Genomic DNA, 19,965 nt, shown 5'->3' on the forward strand with positions numbered 1-19,965 from the left:
AGGAGATGCCACCAGTTTGCATCCTGGATGGGGCAAACGGGGGCTATCTGGGAGACGAGTTGCAAATTCAGTGGAACGACATAAGTGCATACGCTTGTCCTACCACGTTGATTCACAGGGTCATCTGCAAGGTCAAGGAGCCGTGGAGGCTTTGTCTCATCTTAATAGCGCCACAGTGGCTGGCCAGACCTTGGTTTTTAGAACTCCTCTGGCTGTCTGGTCTAATGCCAGCCCTTCTTCCACTGGGACCAGCTCCCCTACTATCACAGGGAGGCACGGTAGTGCACCCCGCTCCGCAGAGGTTAGCGCTAGCAGCTTGGTTCCTGAACACGTCACCCACAAGACAACGTGGCTTTCATTCAGGGGGCAAGAAGCAGCGCCAGGAGTTAATACAAAAGCAAGTGGACCAGGTTCTGTCACTGGTCCAAAGCAAACAGCGTAGACCCTCTGGCATGCACACTAGACCAGGTGCTGTCTTTTGCCCACATTCAGGGGTGCAGGTAGGCACCTATCATATCTATCTGGGGGACATAGAGGCTTACAGAAACTCAGGAGATAACCTCTTCTCCTCCTCCTCCTCCTCCAATCTGGTGGTCAAAAGGCACTTGACAGGTCTGACAGACTGTATCACCCATTGATGTGCCCACATCCGGTCTGGGACCTTAACATGGTGATGGGCGCACTAGCCCACAAGACTTTCGAGCCCATGGCGTCAGCGGATAGCAGCTGGTTACTATAAAGACTGCTTGTTGGCCTTACCACAGCGCGCAGAATCAGTGAGATACAGGCGCGGGTAGCTTTAGAGCCATATACCACATTCACCAGGACAAGGGGGTGCACCCTTCATTTCTCCCAAAGTTGTGTCATCTTTTCACTTCAATGAGGAGATAGTGCTTCCAACATTCTTTGCAGATCCAAGGGCGAGACACAGAAGGTGTTGCACTGTCTGGTTGCCAGACATGCTCTAAGACTTCACCTGGACAGGACTAAGAGCTTCTGGAAATTCGATGCCCTGTTCATCACTTTTGGCGGGTCAAAACCAGGCTGTCAAGCATCCAAGGCTTCAATAGCTAGGTGGATGGTTGTGATGCTGGAAATGCATCAGAGGGACAGGGCCTCTGAATCCTTGTCCTTTTCTGCCTTTTATCGTGTGTTCTGTTATGTTTTCTGCCCAGGAGTCCATTTGGGACTCCTGGCAGTGCAGCTCTCTCTTTTGGTTTGGTGAACAGACCCATGGGATACCCTTATGGCACCCATGGGTAGGGGTACAACCCTGTGCCCCTAGTGTATGTTTTTTTGGCACCTGTGGGTGGCCCACAGAGCAGGGTATGGGCTGGTGGCAGCTCCATGCTGAATTAGACAGGTGCTCTGGGCGTCCTCCATTTTGGGATACCCAGGCCCTGCCATTGGGATCAGTTGATTCCTGATAGAAAACAAGATGGCCCCTGTGGCCTCTTGCTTTCTATTGCCTGTTGTCTTGTTTTTCCCAAAGTCCTGGGAAGCCCTGACTCTGTCCCTTCCCCCTGACTGGCTGTTGGGTGGAAGTTCCATATATGGTGTTGTTGTGAAGGCCCAGCTAGACTGACTGGAGCCTTCCCTTTGACTGTATGTTGTGGGTACCTCCTGTGGGTGGGACCTGGGTGAATGGAGTGTGTGACCAATATACACTTCTTGTTGTGGTTGTCTGGTTTCTGGCATGTGAGACAAAGACTGAGACAGCCCTGCCCGAAACTGGCCTGAATGCAGTGTGTAGTGTTGAATGGCTGGGTACTTGTCCCAATCCACATTCCTTGTTGTGAGTGTCTGAAAGGGAGGAGTGTGGCCTGAATGCACTGTGTGCCTGATTGGCTGACTGACTGCATGAATGCCCTTCTGTGTGATTGGCTGCTGTGTGTGTGCCAGCAGTGTGGATGAGAGACAGGATAGTATATCTGGGGACCTCTCACCACTGGAAATTGTTCAGAAGCATTCAGAAGCTGAGTCTCCACTCAAGAGTAACTGGATTTGCTGATCCTCGACGTCCAGCTGGAAGAAGAAGACTTGCTGTGGCATTTGCTTCGACGGAACTGAAGGTTGTCGAAATCGTCGAGGACTGACCCGAGAGAGGACCTGGCTAGGCGCCCTCTTCCCGTGCTCCGAGGGACCATCGAGCACCGCTGAATCTTCGCCGAAGCGCCCTGGAAGTCAGACCCTCGAAAGGCTGCCGACCCGAGACGGGACCGCCGAGGAGATCGAAGTGAAGCACCCGGACATCGACGCTGTCGAAGTCCATTGCCGTCGACCAGGGTTCGCAGGTCTGTGTAACCGCTGGAGGCCCGTCGAAGTTGTGTTGCCCCGCCGTGGGAACCACTTGACGCCGTGCCGCCGACGACCGGAGCCGTCCGCTCCTTGCCTAAGAACATTTGCCTTGAAGGACTCCCTCGTCCGCATCGTCGGCCGCTTTGTCCCGCCGGAGAAAGTCGAGGACGACCAACGCGCCGAGGAGAATCCGCCGGTGGGTTTCCCGCCACCTCACGACCCCAAAGACTCGAGCGACTCGACGCCCTTGCTGGGCCACCGTCACCCACAATCTTTGCGGTCCAGAACTAGTGTCGCCGAGGTGCCCCGCACGCCTCTTCCTCGCAGGACGCCGACATCTCGACGCCGACGAGCACCGCTCGGATCGAAGCCTGCCGCCTCATCGACGCCGTTCTACCTTGTTTGTTGTCGGACGTTCGACGCCCCGTGTCTCCCGCTTGAAAGGGAAGGCATTCAAGAAGGGCCGTCGATTCCCCGACACCGAACACCGAGTTCCTCGACGCTTCTCGACGCCTCTCGACGATCCGTGACTCCTGCTTTAAAGGGGGTCATTCAAGAAGGATCTGTCGACGCCTCTTCGAAGAACTCGACTCCACCAGGTACATTGGGGGGGTAAAAACATTATAGGAGAGAAATAGACTATTGAACAATATATGGACTGGGCTGGTGTTATATCTCTTTATTTTACAGGTTGCCCAGGTGGGGGGATCTCCACACAGAACTGTGTCCAGTGGTAGGGGCCAGTATTCTGCCTATTGTTTCAACCCTCTGTTATCTCTCCTCTCTCTATTGCTGGTTTCCTTCTTATTGATCTGTGTGCCATTTTAACAGTATTGTGAATGCACTTTAATGAGGTCTAATATTAGTGGTACCACTTTAGAATTGTAGATATTTACCATTGCTGATTTTCCTGAGCACAAAGTGCGTTATTGTGATAAGTGTACATAACCCTTGAATATTAATTATATAAAGACTGTGTTTTCAGTAATACAGTGTGTGGACATTCCTTTGTGGGGGCTTGGGGATACACTGTACTTACGAACCAGCCTGCATCACCTCCTGAGAAGCTAAGCCTTGATTGCTCGTCCATCGTTACCATATTAGAGAATCTTGGCTGGGGTCCTCTGTGCCTCCCCTCTACCATATAGAGAGCGGAAGTACAGACCCCCCTACCAGTCTTTACAGCTGGTGGCAGCGGTGGGATGCTTATGGTTTTAAGACTCAGTGTATAACCGTGCCACTTACAAAATATCCGCACTTTTGTTAGATTAAGGTTCGGGTGTGTTCCAAATAACTGCATTACAAGCAATGGAGTCCATTGCAAATGGTAAATTGACTCGGATGAGCTTAGAGGCTCTCCAGAGTGCTTGTGAAGCCAGGGAGTTAGACTTTGTGGATAAGTCTAGGGCTGAGCTGATAGCTGCCCTGGTGGATTACCAGACTGATGGTGAAACTCTTGAGGAAGGGGGGGATGCAACCAGTGAGGACTCTGCCCCTGGGGTTGTCGCTGAATCTGTTTCTGGGAATGCCACCATTCCTGCTGCCTCTGTTCCAAACCCCAGCAATTCCATGGAACTTGAGTTATTAAGGATGAAGTTAGCCTTTGAATATCGCAAGTTGGAAATAGAAGCTGAGCTTAAGAAAGAGGAGCTGGCACAGCAAGTGGAACTCAAGAATAGGGATCTTGCGCTCAAAGAAAAGGACACTGAATGTCAGAGAATCCAGTTAGAGAAAGCTCGAGTGGAGACTTCAGCTAGACCAATTGAGAGTGGTAGGTCCCCAGCCACCAAGTTTATGAAAGATTTGGTTGGTGTGTTTGTGGAGGGTTCAGATATCCTCCAATGGATTGAAGCGTTTGAAATGGCTTGTGCAATTCATGATGTAGATAAAAGAGATTGGGCTAAGTGTTTGTTAAGCAGAGTGCCTCAAACTGGATATGACTGTATTCTGAAGCTGAGTGTGGAAGAAAGGGGTCAGTATGAGTGTATGAAGTCTGCTTTGATTGCCAAGTTTGGCAAGACACCTGCCCAATACCTTAAAAGGTTCAGGGAATTTAAGAAAAGAGAGAATGTGTCTTGGGTTGACTGGGTGAGTACTGCGCACATGAACATGATGGGGTGGATTGATGGATACAAGGTGAAAACTTTTGTTGAGTTGTCCCACCTCTTGTTTTTTGAGCATTTTTCTGAAGCCTGTTCACCAGAGCTGCGTCAGTATGTGGCTGACCAGAACATTTTGGACCCCTTTAAGCTGGCTAGGTTGGCTGACAAGTGGGTCTCCCATCGGGTGTCCCCTAAGGACCCCAGTGGGAAGGACAAGGACAAAGAAAAGGGGGCCTCTCAGAAAGCTGAGGAGTCCCAAAAGCAGTCACAGTCGGGTAAACCAAAACCTTCCTCTCCTAAGACCCAAAAATCTAGTGGGGATAAGTCCTCTGTGGGTGGGAATAAGAGTAGTGGTCCACCTGCTGCAAAGCAGGTTCCCAGTGGTTCCAGTACCGTACCCCGCACTCCTGGCACTTGTTGGGACTGTGGGGCTCTGGATCACAAAAGGGGTGACCCCAAGTGTAAAGGTAAGGCACTTGGAGTACAGGCTGTCAGCCTGACCTACCCTTACCCCGTGTCTGAGGTGGAGGCCACTGTCCTCCCCTCCTCTACCGGAATCACCTTTGGTGCTCCGGTAGAGATTTCCTTAGTGTCCCTTGGGGCCTGGGACCAGTACGCAGAAGTACTGGCGACTATCCCACAGAACACCCGTAGGTTTTTGAGAAGTGTCCTCTTGAATGGCCAGCCTTCTACTGGTTTGAGAGACACTGGGGCAAGCATGACAGTGGTGGACAGGACCCTGCTCAAGCCAGAGGACTATGAAGGTGCTCCTCTGCAAACCACCAGATTAGCTGGTGGGCCTCCCAAATTATCACCTGTAGCCTTAGTCACACTCATGATTGGAGACAAGACAGCAAAGCTTCCTGTCCTGGTTCAGGACAATGTCCCTGCTAACATTCTGTTAGGTAATGATCTAGTGGAGTTGGGGTTGATCTCGGATGGTCTTCCCCTGACTGCTGCTGCGGTCACTAGGTCACAGGTGACACCGGGTCTGGCTGTGAGTCAGGTACCCGAGCCAAAGGCGAGGCCTAAGGCAAGAAGAAGGAAGACCAAGAAGGCCACCTCTGTGGAGGGAACACCTTCTCTTCCTGCTGTTCCGACAGCACCCATTGGGATCCATACTCCGGACGGGCTGGGTCCAGTGGAAAACCCAAACTCAACTCCTGTGGGAGAAGAGACAGAAGACTCTCCTGTGGGAGAGGTTCTCAACCCAGAGGAGCACCCCGACCTTCAATGCTTGTTAGCTGAAGGGGGACCCTCCCGGGCAGACTTCTGTAAAGGACAGAGAGAGTGCCACTCTCTCGAGGGTCTGAGGAAACAGGCCCTGTCCCAGGCACAAGGTGAAGTGCCTAGGACATTCAAGGTTTATTGGGAGGGTGAGCTCCTTGTTAGTGAGCCCACTAAGCCTGAACCTGGTGCCCGCAAGAGGTTGGTGGTACCCCAGGTTTACAGGCCCTTCCTACTGCAGTTGGCGCATGAGGTGCCCTTGGCTGGTCATCTTGGGACTAAGAAGACTAAGCAGAGGCTCTCTGCCCATTTCTACTGGCCAAGGATGGGGGTAGAAGTGGAGTCCCACTGCAGGACCTGCCCCACTTGTCAGTTGTCTGGCAAGACTGGAGGCAGGATCATTGCCCCACTGCAGCCATTACCAGTGGTTGGCACACCATTTGAGAGGGTGGGCATCAACATCGTCGGTCCCCTTGACCCTCCCACTTCAGGTGGACATCGGTTCATCCTGGTCTTGGTAGATCATGCCACCCGGTACCCTGAGGCAATACCCCTTCGGACTGTTACTGCCAAGGTGGTTGCCAGGGCTCTCCTGGGCATTTTCACCCGTGTTGGATTCCCCAAGGAGGTTGTCTCTGACAGAGGATCCAACTTCATGTCTAGTTACATGAAAACCATGTGGAAAGAGTGCGGGGTAACCTACAAGTTCTCCACCTCTTACCACCCCCAGACCAATGGTCTGGTTGAGAGATTTAACAAAACTCTCAAGGGCATGCTAGGTGCTTTGGAAGAGCCCCTAAGGAGGAAATGGGATCTCCTCCTGCCATGCCTGCTGTTTGCTTACAGGGAGGTACCTCAAGAGGGTGTTGGTTTCAGCCCCTTTGAGTTACTCTTTGGACATCCCGTGAGGGGGCCCCTCGCCTTGATCCGAGAAGGCCTGGAAGCCACCCCTCCAGGTCCCGCCAAGCAAGTGGGGGACTATGTGTTAGGCCTCAGGCGGAGGATGACACAAATGATGGGTCAGGCAACAGCAAATCTCAAGGCCAGCCAGGAATTGAACAAGTACTGGCATGACCTTAAAGCTTCGCAAGTGGATTGGACTCCGGGACAGGAAATCCTTGTGATGGAGCCTACCAAGCCTAGAGCTTTGGCAGACAAGTGGACTGGACCCTTCAGGATCATCTCCAAGATGGGCGAAGTCAATTATCTGGTTGACATGGGAGCCTCTGGGGTAGCCCCCCAGGTATTCCATGTCAACAGGCTCAAGCCTTTCCACAGACGAGCGGAGGTCTCATGTCTCTTGCTAGCTTCAGGGCAAGAAGAGGATGAGAGTGAGCCCCTTCCTGATTTGCTGCATAGCAACCCTCAGGATGGCTCAGTGGAGGGAGTACAACTCTCTCCCGATTTGACAACGGAGCAGCAGAGGGCCTGCAGGGCTTTGCTCCAGCAGTATGCCTCTCTGTTTTCACTGACACCGGGCCTTACACCGTGGTGTAAGCACGAAATTGACACTGGTGACAGCGTGCCTGTCAAGAGCAGGAGCTATTGTATGTCAGATACCGTCAAAAACCACATCCAGGCTGAGGTCGCCAAGATGTTGGATCTGGGTGTTATTGAACCCTCAACCAGTCCCTGGTCCAGTCCAGTGGTCCTTGTCCCCAAGGCAAGTTCCCAGGCGGGTACCAAGGATTGGAGGTTCTGTGTGGACTACCGAGGAGTCAATGCCGTCACCAAAACTGACGCGCACCCATTGCCCAGGGCTGATGAGCTCGTGGACACCATAGGTGCTGCCAAATTTGTGAGCACCTTTGACCTTACCTCAGGCTATTGGCAAATAGCTCTGACGGACCATGCCAAGGAAAAGACGGCCTTCTCAACACCTGAGGGACTCTACCAGTTTAGGGTCATGCCCTTTGGGTTGAAGAATGCCCCTGCCACCTTCCAGAGATTGGTCAACCATGCGCTCAGTGGGCTGGAAGCCTTTTGTGTGGCTTACTTAGACGACATTGCCGTCTACAGTTCCACCTGGGAAGAGCATTTGACACATCTGGATAGGGTGTTGCAGGCCTTGAAAAGGGCTAACCTCACTATCAAGGCCACCAAGTGCCAGATAGCTCAGGGGAAAGTTACCTATCTTGGTCATGAGGTAGGAGGGGGTCAAATCCAACCTCTCTCCAGTAAAGTACAGGACGTACAGAACTGGGAGACTCCCACTACTCAAACCCAGGTGAGAGCCTTTTTGGGCCTCACTGGGTACTATCGCAATTTCATGGCAGACTATGGAACCATAGCTGCACCCCTGACAGCTCTAACTTCGCCCAAACAACCTAGGAAGGTTAATTGGACTGAAGACTGTCAGAGGGCCTTTGATGGCTTGAAAGAAAGTCTGTGTAGGGCACCTGTGTTGTGTGCGCCTGACTACAGCCGACCCTTTATCGTCCAGACGGATGCCTGCGACACCGGAATTGGAGCTGTCTTGTCCCAGTTAGATGACAAAGGGAGAGAACACCCTATCATATTCATCAGTAGACAACTCAAGGGTAGAGAACTTAGGTGGGCTACTGTTGAAAAGGAGTGTTTTAGCATAGTTTGGAGCCTTAGGCGTTTTAGGCCCTACCTTACGGGGTCTACCTTCAAGGTCCAAACAGATCATAAGCCCCTGAAGTGGCTTATGCAGATGAAGGGTGAGAACCCGAAATTGCTCAGGTGGTCCATTAGCCTGCAAGGGCTAGACTTCACCATAGAGCACAGACCAGGGAAGAGTCACGATAATGCGGATGGCCTTTCCAGAAGGTATGTTGACCGTCTGGATGAGGGTGTCTATCCCGTGGGAGATTAGACACCCTCCACCTCAGTCTGGGGGGGGCGACTGTGATGCTGGAAATGCATCAGAGGGACAGGGCCTCTGAATCCTTGTCCTTTTCTGCCTTTTATCGTGTGTTCTGTTATGTTTTCTGCCCAGGAGTCCATTTGGGACTCCTGGCAGTGCAGCTCTCTCTTTTGGTTTGGTGAACAGACCCATGGGATACCCTTATGGCACCCATGGGTAGGGGTACAACCCTGTGCCCCTAGTGTATGTTTTTTTGGCACCTGTGGGTGGCCCACAGAGCAGGGTATGGGCTGGTGGCAGCTCCATGCTGAATTAGACAGGTGCTCTGGGCGTCCTCCATTTTGGGATACCCAGGCCCTGCCATTGGGATCAGTTGATTCCTGATAGAAAACAAGATGGCCCCTGTGGCCTCTTGCTTTCTATTGCCTGTTGTCTTGTTTTTCCCAAAGTCCTGGGAAGCCCTGACTCTGTCCCTTCCCCCTGACTGGCTGTTGGGTGGAAGTTCCATATATGGTGTTGTTGTGAAGGCCCAGCTAGACTGACTGGAGCCTTCCCTTTGACTGTATGTTGTGGGTACCTCCTGTGGGTGGGACCTGGGTGAATGGAGTGTGTGACCAATATACACTTCTTGTTGTGGTTGTCTGGTTTCTGGCATGTGAGACAAAGACTGAGACAGCCCTGCCCGAAACTGGCCTGAATGCAGTGTGTAGTGTTGAATGGCTGGGTACTTGTCCCAATCCACATTCCTTGTTGTGAGTGTCTGAAAGGGAGGAGTGTGGCCTGAATGCACTGTGTGCCTGATTGGCTGACTGACTGCATGAATGCCCTTCTGTGTGATTGGCTGCTGTGTGTGTGCCAGCAGTGTGGATGAGAGACAGGATAGTATATCTGGGGACCTCTCACCACTGGAAATTGTTCAGAAGCATTCAGAAGCTGAGTCTCCACTCAAGAGTAACTGGATTTGCTGATCCTCGACGTCCAGCTGGAAGAAGAAGACTTGCTGTGGCATTTGCTTCGACGGAACTGAAGGTTGTCGAAATCGTCGAGGACTGACCCGAGAGAGGACCTGGCTAGGCGCCCTCTTCCCGTGCTCCGAGGGACCATCGAGCACCGCTGAATCTTCGCCGAAGCGCCCTGGAAGTCAGACCCTCGAAAGGCTGCCGACCCGAGACGGGACCGCCGAGGAGATCGAAGTGAAGCACCCGGACATCGACGCTGTCGAAGTCCATTGCCGTCGACCAGGGTTCGCAGGTCTGTGTAACCGCTGGAGGCCCGTCGAAGTTGTGTTGCCCCGCCGTGGGAACCACTTGACGCCGTGCCGCCGACGACCGGAGCCGTCCGCTCCTTGCCTAAGAACATTTGCCTTGAAGGACTCCCTCGTCCGCATCGTCGGCCGCTTTGTCCCGCCGGAGAAAGTCGAGGACGACCAACGCGCCGAGGAGAATCCGCCGGTGGGTTTCCCGCCACCTCACGACCCCAAAGACTCGAGCGACTCGACGCCCTTGCTGGGCCACCGTCACCCACAATCTTTGCGGTCCAGAACTAGTGTCGCCGAGGTGCCCCGCACGCCTCTTCCTCGCAGGACGCCGACATCTCGACGCCGACGAGCACCGCTCGGATCGAAGCCTGCCGCCTCATCGACGCCGTTCTACCTTGTTTGTTGTCGGACGTTCGACGCCCCGTGTCTCCCGCTTGAAAGGGAAGGCATTCAAGAAGGGCCGTCGATTCCCCGACACCGAACACCGAGTTCCTCGACGCTTCTCGACGCCTCTCGACGATCCGTGACTCCTGCTTTAAAGGGGGTCATTCAAGAAGGATCTGTCGACGCCTCTTCGAAGAACTCGACTCCACCAGGTACATTGGGGGGGTAAAAACATTATAGGAGAGAAATAGACTATTGAACAATATATGGACTGGGCTGGTGTTATATCTCTTTATTTTACAGGTTGCCCAGGTGGGGGGATCTCCACACAGAACTGTGTCCAGTGGTAGGGGCCAGTATTCTGCCTATTGTTTCAACCCTCTGTTATCTCTCCTCTCTCTATTGCTGGTTTCCTTCTTATTGATCTGTGTGCCATTTTAACAGTATTGTGAATGCACTTTAATGAGGTCTAATATTAGTGGTACCACTTTAGAATTGTAGATATTTACCATTGCTGATTTTCCTGAGCACAAAGTGCGTTATTGTGATAAGTGTACATAACCCTTGAATATTAATTATATAAAGACTGTGTTTTCAGTAATACAGTGTGTGGACATTCCTTTGTGGGGGCTTGGGGATACACTGTACTTAAGAACCAGCCTGCATCACCTCCTGAGAAGCTAAGCCTTGATTGCTCGTCCATCGTTACCATATTAGAGAATCTTGGCTGGGGTCCTCTGTGCCTCCCCTCTACCATATAGAGAGCGGAAGTACAGACCCCCCTACCAGTCTTTACAATGGTGATGGCCATCAAGGAAGCGTATGAGGGGCAGCCCATGTCTTTGCCAGAAAAAATGCATGCCCATGCCATCAGAGCCAAGGCCACGGCTGTGGCCTTCCAAAGACCCGTTCCATGGCACTTGGGCTTCCCCCATCGGCCTTTTGCAAAGACTACTGCTTGGACGCCAGTGCCAGATCTGAGGCAGCATTTGGCCTGGTAGTTTTGGAAAATGTGTTTTATTAGAGGGGCAATTCTCCTCCCAAGAGCAGCATTCAGTTGTAATCACCCATACAGTATGGAGGAAAGGGTACTGGGCGTAGGAGTAGTTATGTTACTCACCGTAGTGACTAATGTACTCCTAGTCCATAGTCCCCTTTCTTCCATACGTCCCACCATCCTTCCCCTTAATAAACCCGTGTGATTAGGCAATTGTAATATAGCCAGATGCGTCAAAGGGGACTGATGAGTGGCGCCGGTGGGCGGAGTCAGGGGGCGCATGCACCCAGGGCCGCGCCCCTGCTGCCTCTAAATTGAAAGGGGAAGACCATTTTTCAAGTAGAAAACGTTCTGTTTCCTGCCCCTAGCGAGAGACGCCCATACAGTATGGAGGAAAGGGGACAATGGACTAGGAGTACGTTAGTCACTACAGTGAGTAACATATCATTTTGACATACTATCACTGATCTCAGCATATATTGTCCATCTATTCACAACCGCTACCATTTGTCCTATTTCCCTTTCTCAAATGCCAGTCCCTTAATTTCCTTACACTTTGATTGCTTTCTGCATGATCTATAATTCAAGTTTTCCATCTGTACCAACAATTACTTTGTTATTCTGAATGTAGAAAGCTCGAGAAGCAAACCAGGACATTCAAATACAACTGGACCAGGCACTTCATCATGCTCAGGACCCTAGCAGCAAAGGAAACTCGCTGTTTTCAGAGGTATTGTAGCTGTCGCATCTTGATGTATTTGTAGGTTATTTGGTAGTTGGTCGCACTCTCTCAAGCGCTGTATGGGATGGCTCTTGATTGAACTGGCACTGGAGGAGGAAATACTCGAGTGACAGCAGCTGTCCATTGCCTACTTTTCTCGCCCCTTCCTTGTTTATTCTTCTCCCTTGCCATTACTGTTGGCCGCAGGAAAGAAATAAGAACTGCCCGGGCCATTGTTAGCCTCCTGATTTCCGAGACTGGAGCCTCTGGAAAATGCTGATAAAGAATAGCCATGTTGATTGAGGGAGACGACATTCCCACGTAGGTCTTCACTTTGAGATGTTGTAGGTCCTATAGTTGCCATTGCCCTCTGTAACTAGCTCATGCTCAGTAACTACCAGGGGTGCCATCTCTTTGCGAAAATTGCCTTTTTAAGTGTATTAGTCTGGCAATATATTTAACAAAATAGTCCCTTTGACGCCAACGTTTCTAGAATGTTTCTTTGTACATATTTCAGTTTTGAGTTTTTAACATGTCTTGTTGGTAATTCTATGACTACGTTTCCTAACGTGTAAATATAATTTTCTTTTTAACATAGTACTTTCTACTTGTTTTTAGTCAATCTGTGCTCTGAACTTTATCTGAGGCACAGGGGAAGATGCAACTCTTTGTCCAGGATCACGTTGTTTTGGTCAAGTAGAGACACTGGGATTTACACTTGCACAACTAAGCAAACACGAGTCCTGAACTCTTGACACATACTAATATATTGAAAATCTCCACCTTTCCAAGTTTTCATGAAATGGGCAAGACACTACATTAGGTTTTGAACATTACCTGGGCCTTCACGCTCAACCCCACAATGCCTCCACTGTTGGTCTTTTTTAACAACGGCAACTTAAATATGTGCAATTCTTTGCATCTAATTCAAAGCAAATATATGAATGGTTTTTAAAACCTAGGTTGAAGATCGCAGGGCAGAAATGGAGCGCATGCTGATCAGTATGAAAGTTCAACATGAGTCACTGCAGAAACAGCATGCATTCACCAGAAACCAGCTGCACAGAATGAAGGTAATGTTCCATTTCAAGGGCTACATTGTATTTCATTTCAAGAATTAGTGGCTGAGAAATGACACCATTTTCCAGGCAACTTGCATATGTAGCCTGAAACGTTGGATTTGAAACTAGGTTTAGTTGGTATGACATTCTGAGTTCCATTTTCTCTAGTGGGTCCAGTAAGTAATGTGTGATTCACCTCAATGTCTTCATTTGCACAATGAGAACGAGTAAATGGCTAACACTGTAGCGTAGACCACAAACAGTGTCCTTGTTGTGAAGAAGCTACTGCCAGATTACAACGTGAATAGCTGTTGCAACAAATATAGACTCACAGTATTCATATTATCATTCTTTAATTTCCACAAGTCAATATTAATTTAGTAACTAGAGGACAAACCAAACAACCAATGCATATTGGATCAGAAGATCCTTTGATGGCAACAGTGGTATTGCCTATGTTGCCTGTTTTGGGTGACTTCTGCATTTTCCAGAAGCCTAAATACAGGCTTACATTTATCACTCTGTATATGACAAAAGATAAAACATTGCATTTATTAAACTAAGGCTTTTATTCTGCTTCCCTCTCTGTATCTGAGATTAGTTTGGGCCTGAAGCCAAATCGCTTAATATCTGCCTGCACATTATTAAACCTGGTTATCGTAATTGGGGGATGCCATGTTTTTTGGTGATGCTACAGTCCGCAACAGCTCTGAACATTTTCAAATTATAGCTACAAATTTGTGATCCAGAAATTGTATGTTTTATTATAGGTGCAGTTTGCTACACTGTTTCAGTTAAAAGGCTCTCAACCAGATGCTGAGCAGCGAGAACGTTTGCAGTCCATGCTAGCACAGAGGAACAGTGAAGTTGAAAAGCTTTTGATGAAAGTACGTCAGTTGGAGAAGTTTCAGGTATGGGCTTGAAACACATTTGGTTATGCTGTTTGTTATTTAGTTGTGTGGCTTATTGTTTTGCTCTCCAAGAGTGCATGGACAATTATTAATCACCAGTACATTTGTAGAGCAAGAAAATAATTTGAACGCAGGTAGGCGAAGTAATAACTCACAACCAGATACGCAGTTAGCAAATAAATGAGCACTTATACAGCTATTTATTCATAGCTTGGAAGCGACAAGTGATAACACAGAAATAAATCACAGAAAAGACAGAGAATTCAAAAGAAAATACATCACCATGGGCATAACTGAATCCCTCATCTCGCCAGAAGCGGCTGGAAGACCACGGTAACAGCCAGGCAGAGAGCACAACAGCCCACAGGAAGGTCGGAACAAGGCGTCCCCCCCCCCTCCGACTGAGGTCTTTGTGGTTTCCCCTGACCTTCCCGATAGCTCCGCATATATGCCCTCCTCAAAGGGGGTGGCAATTTCTCGAACCTTCTGACATTAGCGTTTGCACATTGCTGAGTGACTGTTGATTGCCGGCCAGTCAACCGACAGTAACCCCAAGGAGCAAAGCTTTCCTCTTCTTCTAAAACTCCACGGAAAACAATTCCATAACTCATAGCAAGACATAACAAACCCAGCTTTCCCAGCAGAATGTCCTTGACTGGCTGCATACCAGGTTTAGAAAGCATGTCTTTCAGCAAAGCAAGTAAAGCTTTTCACTGAGGCATGGAATAAATATCCATTTTGGCTCTGAGTGCCCGCAGAATGCACTGCGCACAAGCGCCATGTTTTAGCTCAAGCATAACAATTTCACCCTTGGATATTTATCTTCCATAGCCCAGTGGCAAAGGGGCCGGTCTCTGGAACCGCCGAAACATTAGAACCAAGTTAGGAATACATTGAACACAACAACCACCAAGTATTATAATAGCTAAAATAATGCAAATGCAGGCCAAGGCGTAACACAGTGTACCCCCAATGTCAGAAATCCATGAAAATAACCAATCCCACCAATTCCCAGCGTGACTTTGAGATACTTGGGAAATTAGGTCCCTCAAACCTCTAATATGACTTTCAATGGATCGTGAATGGTCACTTAGATTGAAACAACACATACCTTCCACTGCGTTACAGCCCAAATTATGTTTCAGCAAGAGATAATCAACGGCAGCCCTGTTTTGCAATGTTGCTTTTCTAATAACTTTGCTATCAAGGAGCAACTCTTCTAAAGTATGATTCAGACCCTTTACCACTAAACATGCTAGTTTAATCAAAGATTTGTAATCCCCAGCAGCTAAACCCCAAACTCCCACTAATGAAAGGGCTAACGCTAGAACGTCAGTCTCTGATAATAAATGCACATGTGATTCACAATCTGCGGATAAACCTGCAGATTCAAAAGTTGACCTTTGGCTTCAAGACATGACTGGGTGTAAAGGAAACAACATTAGCCCTAATCGAGTTAAGGCACATGGACCTCCGGAAATGTTAGCTGGAATGTAAGTGTATGAGATATTGCCACATGAGAAGAGCCATCCTCTTGGAAGTTTTACGTGATACATATGACTGGCAGCTAACACTGTATGATTGCAAGACATATAATTATTCACACTGCTACATGTGTGTGGAACTCGAGAACACAACCTTTTTTCGAACGTAGTTGGATTTTTCTGTTTGGTTAAATTCAACTGTTGGCATTTGCCAATTTCATTTACATCGCAGGTCATAAAGTAACACACATGGCCTTGAGTTATATTGTATGTTATAATACGTGTCAAGTTCCTCCCCTTGCGATCTGTTTCTTGACAAAACATGCAGTACTCATAGACTGAAAAGGATTGTCTAATATCGGAATCCTGAACCAAAGAATCATTGTGCGTGACGCCAAAGATGTGTTTTAGAATCGGAACTGGCGTCGGTACCGCTACTAGACATATAGTCAACAAAGCTTCTGCGTGTTGCACGTCAGTAAGGTAAAAGTGCGTAATGTTGAGTACTTGCTGTGCCAAGTACGTCCACATATTCTCAGTTTGTGTAATCATCGGGGAATATTTTCGTCGTCCTAAAGATATCTGTCGTATAGCTGGCATCAATGTTGTTTGCATCTGCAACTGACGTGATTTTCACATTCCACAAATCCATTTCTTCGGTCTGGCTGGCTTTTCGGCATCAGCATAGGGCTGCTTTTGGACATCATTGCTCCTCATCATCGGTTTCCTCTGGATCGCTGGCACAGATGCGACATGTTTCGTGGGAAGCAGCATGCCGTTTGACTCTCCCAAACGGAGTCCATTTAGTCCCACAATTACACCAGCCAGACACAGGATCTACAAGGCAAACCCAGAAAAGAGATATCAGTTTTGAAAATCACTCTCTTAGGTAACATTTGTCTGCGGGCACATACTGCCATTTCTTACTACCGGGCTCCATCACTAAGACTACCTGGTCCTTGCCTGATGCAATAACATCTGCGGGCACTGGTGGGCCACTTGGCCTTTCGACCCACACCTTCGCACCCGGTACCATATTGTCTGAAGAGCCAAAACCACGATCCCCACGGGTAGTTAACACTGTAGGAGGCTCCCCCTTTTTAATCATGGACAACTTAACAGGAATAATAATCAACTGGGCCACCCGATCGCCTTTGTGGATCGGTAGCAATTGGTCCCCACTATTCATCAGGATGACTTTGATCTCGCCTTGGTAATCGGCATCAATGACCCCTCCCAGCACTTGAACTCCCTTCAATGCTAGGCCAGATCTAGGGGCAATCCATCCCATATGCTCTGGAGGAATTTGTACCCCAATCCCTGTTCCAATCACAACAATCCCTCTTGGGTCTAATCTGATTTCCTCATGAGAATGCAAGTCTACCCCTGCTGACTCTGGAGTCGCCCGATAGGGTGCTAAAGAATCCCGGGGTAATTTCCCAATACAATAGAGTTTCTCTGACTGAGTTGGGTTGAATCTGTAAAGCAGGAGTCATTAGCCGCATCAAAGGAGTTTCATGATTATTCACAGGCCTATTGTTTAACACTTGCACTGCCTCAAACACACGATCACGCCAGCCTGTTAAACTGCCATCTCCGGATTTGAGCAGCTGCTCTTTCAACAAACCAATCAATTAATCCTGAAGCTGCAGGGTAATAGGGCACGTGATAGAGCTATTCAGTACTCTTTTCCTTACAGTACTCTTGAATTAATTTGCCTTTGAAGTGTGACCCATTGTCACATTGAATCTGCAAAGGCACCCCAAAATGCAACGTGATCTGATCCAACAACTTAATGGTGTTCAGTTGTGTGGCACGCTTGCACGGTAAGACCATCATGTATCCCGAGTATGTATCCACAATAGTGCATGCATACTGACAACCTCTACTGATTGGCAGGGGTCCGATATAATCAATCTGCCAAATTTGACCTGGTAATTTTCCTCTTCGCAGCGTACCCTGGACAATCTGAGGGATAGGCCTGTGCTGTTGGTGTTGGCACACTGGACATTGCAAAATGATTGTTTTCACTACCTCTAAAGGAATACTGATTCCTCGAGCTTGTGCCCACCTGGTAGTAGCCTTTTCTCCAAGGTGCCCACATTTCTGGTGAGCCCACTTGGCCAAACCCTCCAAATCGTCTTCCTGAGCCTCCGCATCCACAGATGAAATCTTGGTGTGTTCATCTGCAACAGAATTAAACCAACGCTCTAATGAATCTGCGGGACAATGTGCATCCACATGATACACAGTGACTTCACTTGGTGATAACATCTCAGCAATATCTTGCCACAGTTCTTTTCCCCACAACTCTTTTGAATGAATCATCCACCCATTCTTTTGCCAGGTTGGCAGCCACACGCCAATCCATTCGCCACTGACCATGAATCTGTGTCCAAATGACATCGACCAGGGGTCTCTTGTTTCAATGCTTGGTAAACTGCGTAAAGTTCTGCAAACTGACTGCTCTTTCCTTTCCCTTATGTGGTCAAAATCTTTTTTGTCTTGGGATTGTAAGACACCACTTTCCAGTATCGCTCGGTTCCCACATATCGGGCCGAGCCATCTGTAAACCAGGCATGTTCTGTCTGCTCTACGGCCAGATCGCCATAAGGTACTCTCCATTTCACAGGAGATTGGTGTTTTTCAGACACTTCCGGCGGTATGTAATCTGAGGGTGGTATGTTGGCCACTTGCTCATGTAATTTGGCAATCCCACCCTTCCCTGATTTAGCTCTGTATTGAATGTACCATTTCCATTTGATTATGCTGGCTTCTTGAGCGTGTCCTATTCTGTGTGTTTTAGGAGAGCTCAGCACCCATTGCATAATCGAGATTTCAGGCCTCATCAGCACATCATTCCCCACTGTCATTTGCTCAGTATTGACCACGGCCCAATAACATGCCAGCAACTGCTTCTCAAACGGAGTGTATGAGTTACCAGCATCGGGCAATTATTCATCACCAGTACATTTGTAGAGCAAGAAAATAATTTGAACGCAGGTAGGTGAAGCAATAACTCACAACCAGATACGCAGTTAGCAAAATAATGAGCACTTATATGGCTATTTATTCATAGCTTGGAAGCAACAAGTGATAACACAGAAATAAGTCACAGAAAAGACAGAGAATTCAAAAGAAAATACATCACCGTGGGCGTAACTGAATCCCTCATCTTGCCAGAAGCGGCTGGAAGACCCTGGTAGCAGCCAGGCAGAGAGCACAACAGCCCACAGGAAGGTCGGAACAAGGTGAAACCCCCCCTCCGATTGAGGTCTTTGTGGTTTCCCCTGACCTTCCCGATAGCTCTGCATATATGCCCTCCTCAAAGGGGGTGGCAATTTCTCGAACCTTCTGACATTAGCGTTTGCACATTGCTGAGTGACTGTTGATTGCCGGCCAGTCAACCGACAGTAACCCCAAGGAGCAAAGCTTTCCTCTTCTTCTAAAACTCCACGGAAAACAATTCCATAACTCATAGCAAGACATAACAAACCCAGCTTTCCCAGCAGAATGTCCTTGACTGGCTGCATACCAGGTTTAGAAAGCATGTCTTTCAGCAAAGCAAGTAAAGCTTTTCACTGAGGCATGGAATAAATATCCATTTTGGCTCTGAGTGCCCGCAGAATGCACTGCGCACAAGCGCCATGTTTTAGCTCAAGCATAACAATTTCACCCTTGGATATTTATCTTCCATAGCCCAGTGGCAAAGGGGCCGGTCTCTGGAACCGCCGAAACATTAGAACCAAGTTAGGAATACATTGAACACAACAACCACCAAGTATTATAATAGCTAAAATAATGCAAATGCAGGCCAAGGCGTAACACAGTGTACCCCCAATGTCAGAAATCCATGAAAATAACCAATCCCACCAATTCCCAGCGTGACTTTGAGATACTTGGGAAATTAGGTCCCTCAAACCTCTAATATGACTTTCAATGGATCGTGAATGGTCACTTAGATTGAAACAACACATACCTTCCACTGCGTTACAGCCCAAATTATGTTTCAGCAAGAGATAATCAACGGCAGCCCTGTTTTGCAATGTTGCTTTTCTAATAACTTTGCTATCAAGGAGCAACTCTTCTAAAGTATGATTCAGACCCTTTACCACTAAACATGCTAGTTTAATCAAAGATTTGTAATCCCCAGCAGCTAAACCCCAAACTCCCACTAATGAAAGGGCTAACGCTAGAACGTCAGTCTCTGATAATAAATGCACATGTGATTCACAATCTGCGGATAAACCTGCAGATTCAAAAGTTGACCTTTGGCTTCAAGACATGACTGGGTGTAAAGGAAACACCATTAGCCCTAATCGAGTTAAGGCACATGGACCTCCGGAAATGTTAGCTGGAATGTAAGTGTATGAGATATTGCCACATGAGAAGAGCCATCCTCTTGGAAGTTTTACGTGATACATATGACTGGCAGCTAACACTGTATGATTGCAAGACATATAATTATTCACACTGCTACATGTGTGTGGAACTCGAGAACACAACCTTTTTTCGAACGTAGTTGGATTTTTCTGTTTGGTTAAATTCAACTGTTGGCATTTGCCAATTTCATTTACATCGCAGGTCATAAAGTAACACACATGGCCTTGAGTTATATTGTATGTTATAATACGTGTCAAGTTCCTCCCCTTGCGATCTGTTTCTTGACAAAACATGCAGTACTCATAGACT

At 48.4% G+C, this 19,965-nt stretch overlaps 1 protein-coding gene across 6 annotated transcripts in view; it reads left to right on the top strand.

The window, feature by feature from the left end:
- Positions 1–19,965, top strand: part of SPDL1 (spindle apparatus coiled-coil protein 1) — a 739,625-nt gene that overhangs the window by 479,055 nt on the left and 240,605 nt on the right. For all 6 annotated transcript variants that reach the window (XM_069654308.1, XM_069654305.1, XM_069654307.1 and 3 more), the window contains 3 exons: positions 11,728–11,826; positions 12,780–12,890; positions 13,649–13,789. In XM_069654308.1, coding sequence (XP_069510409.1) covers positions 11,728–11,826; positions 12,780–12,890; positions 13,649–13,789 — 351 coding nt within the window. The remainder of the gene's footprint in view (positions 1–11,727; positions 11,827–12,779; positions 12,891–13,648; positions 13,790–19,965) is intronic.

This window comes from Ambystoma mexicanum, chromosome 3q (assembly GCF_040938575.1).
Source record: "Ambystoma mexicanum isolate Mex_15411 chromosome 3q, UKY_AmexF1_1, whole genome shotgun sequence".
NCBI lineage: Eukaryota > Metazoa > Chordata > Amphibia > Caudata > Ambystomatidae > Ambystoma > Ambystoma mexicanum.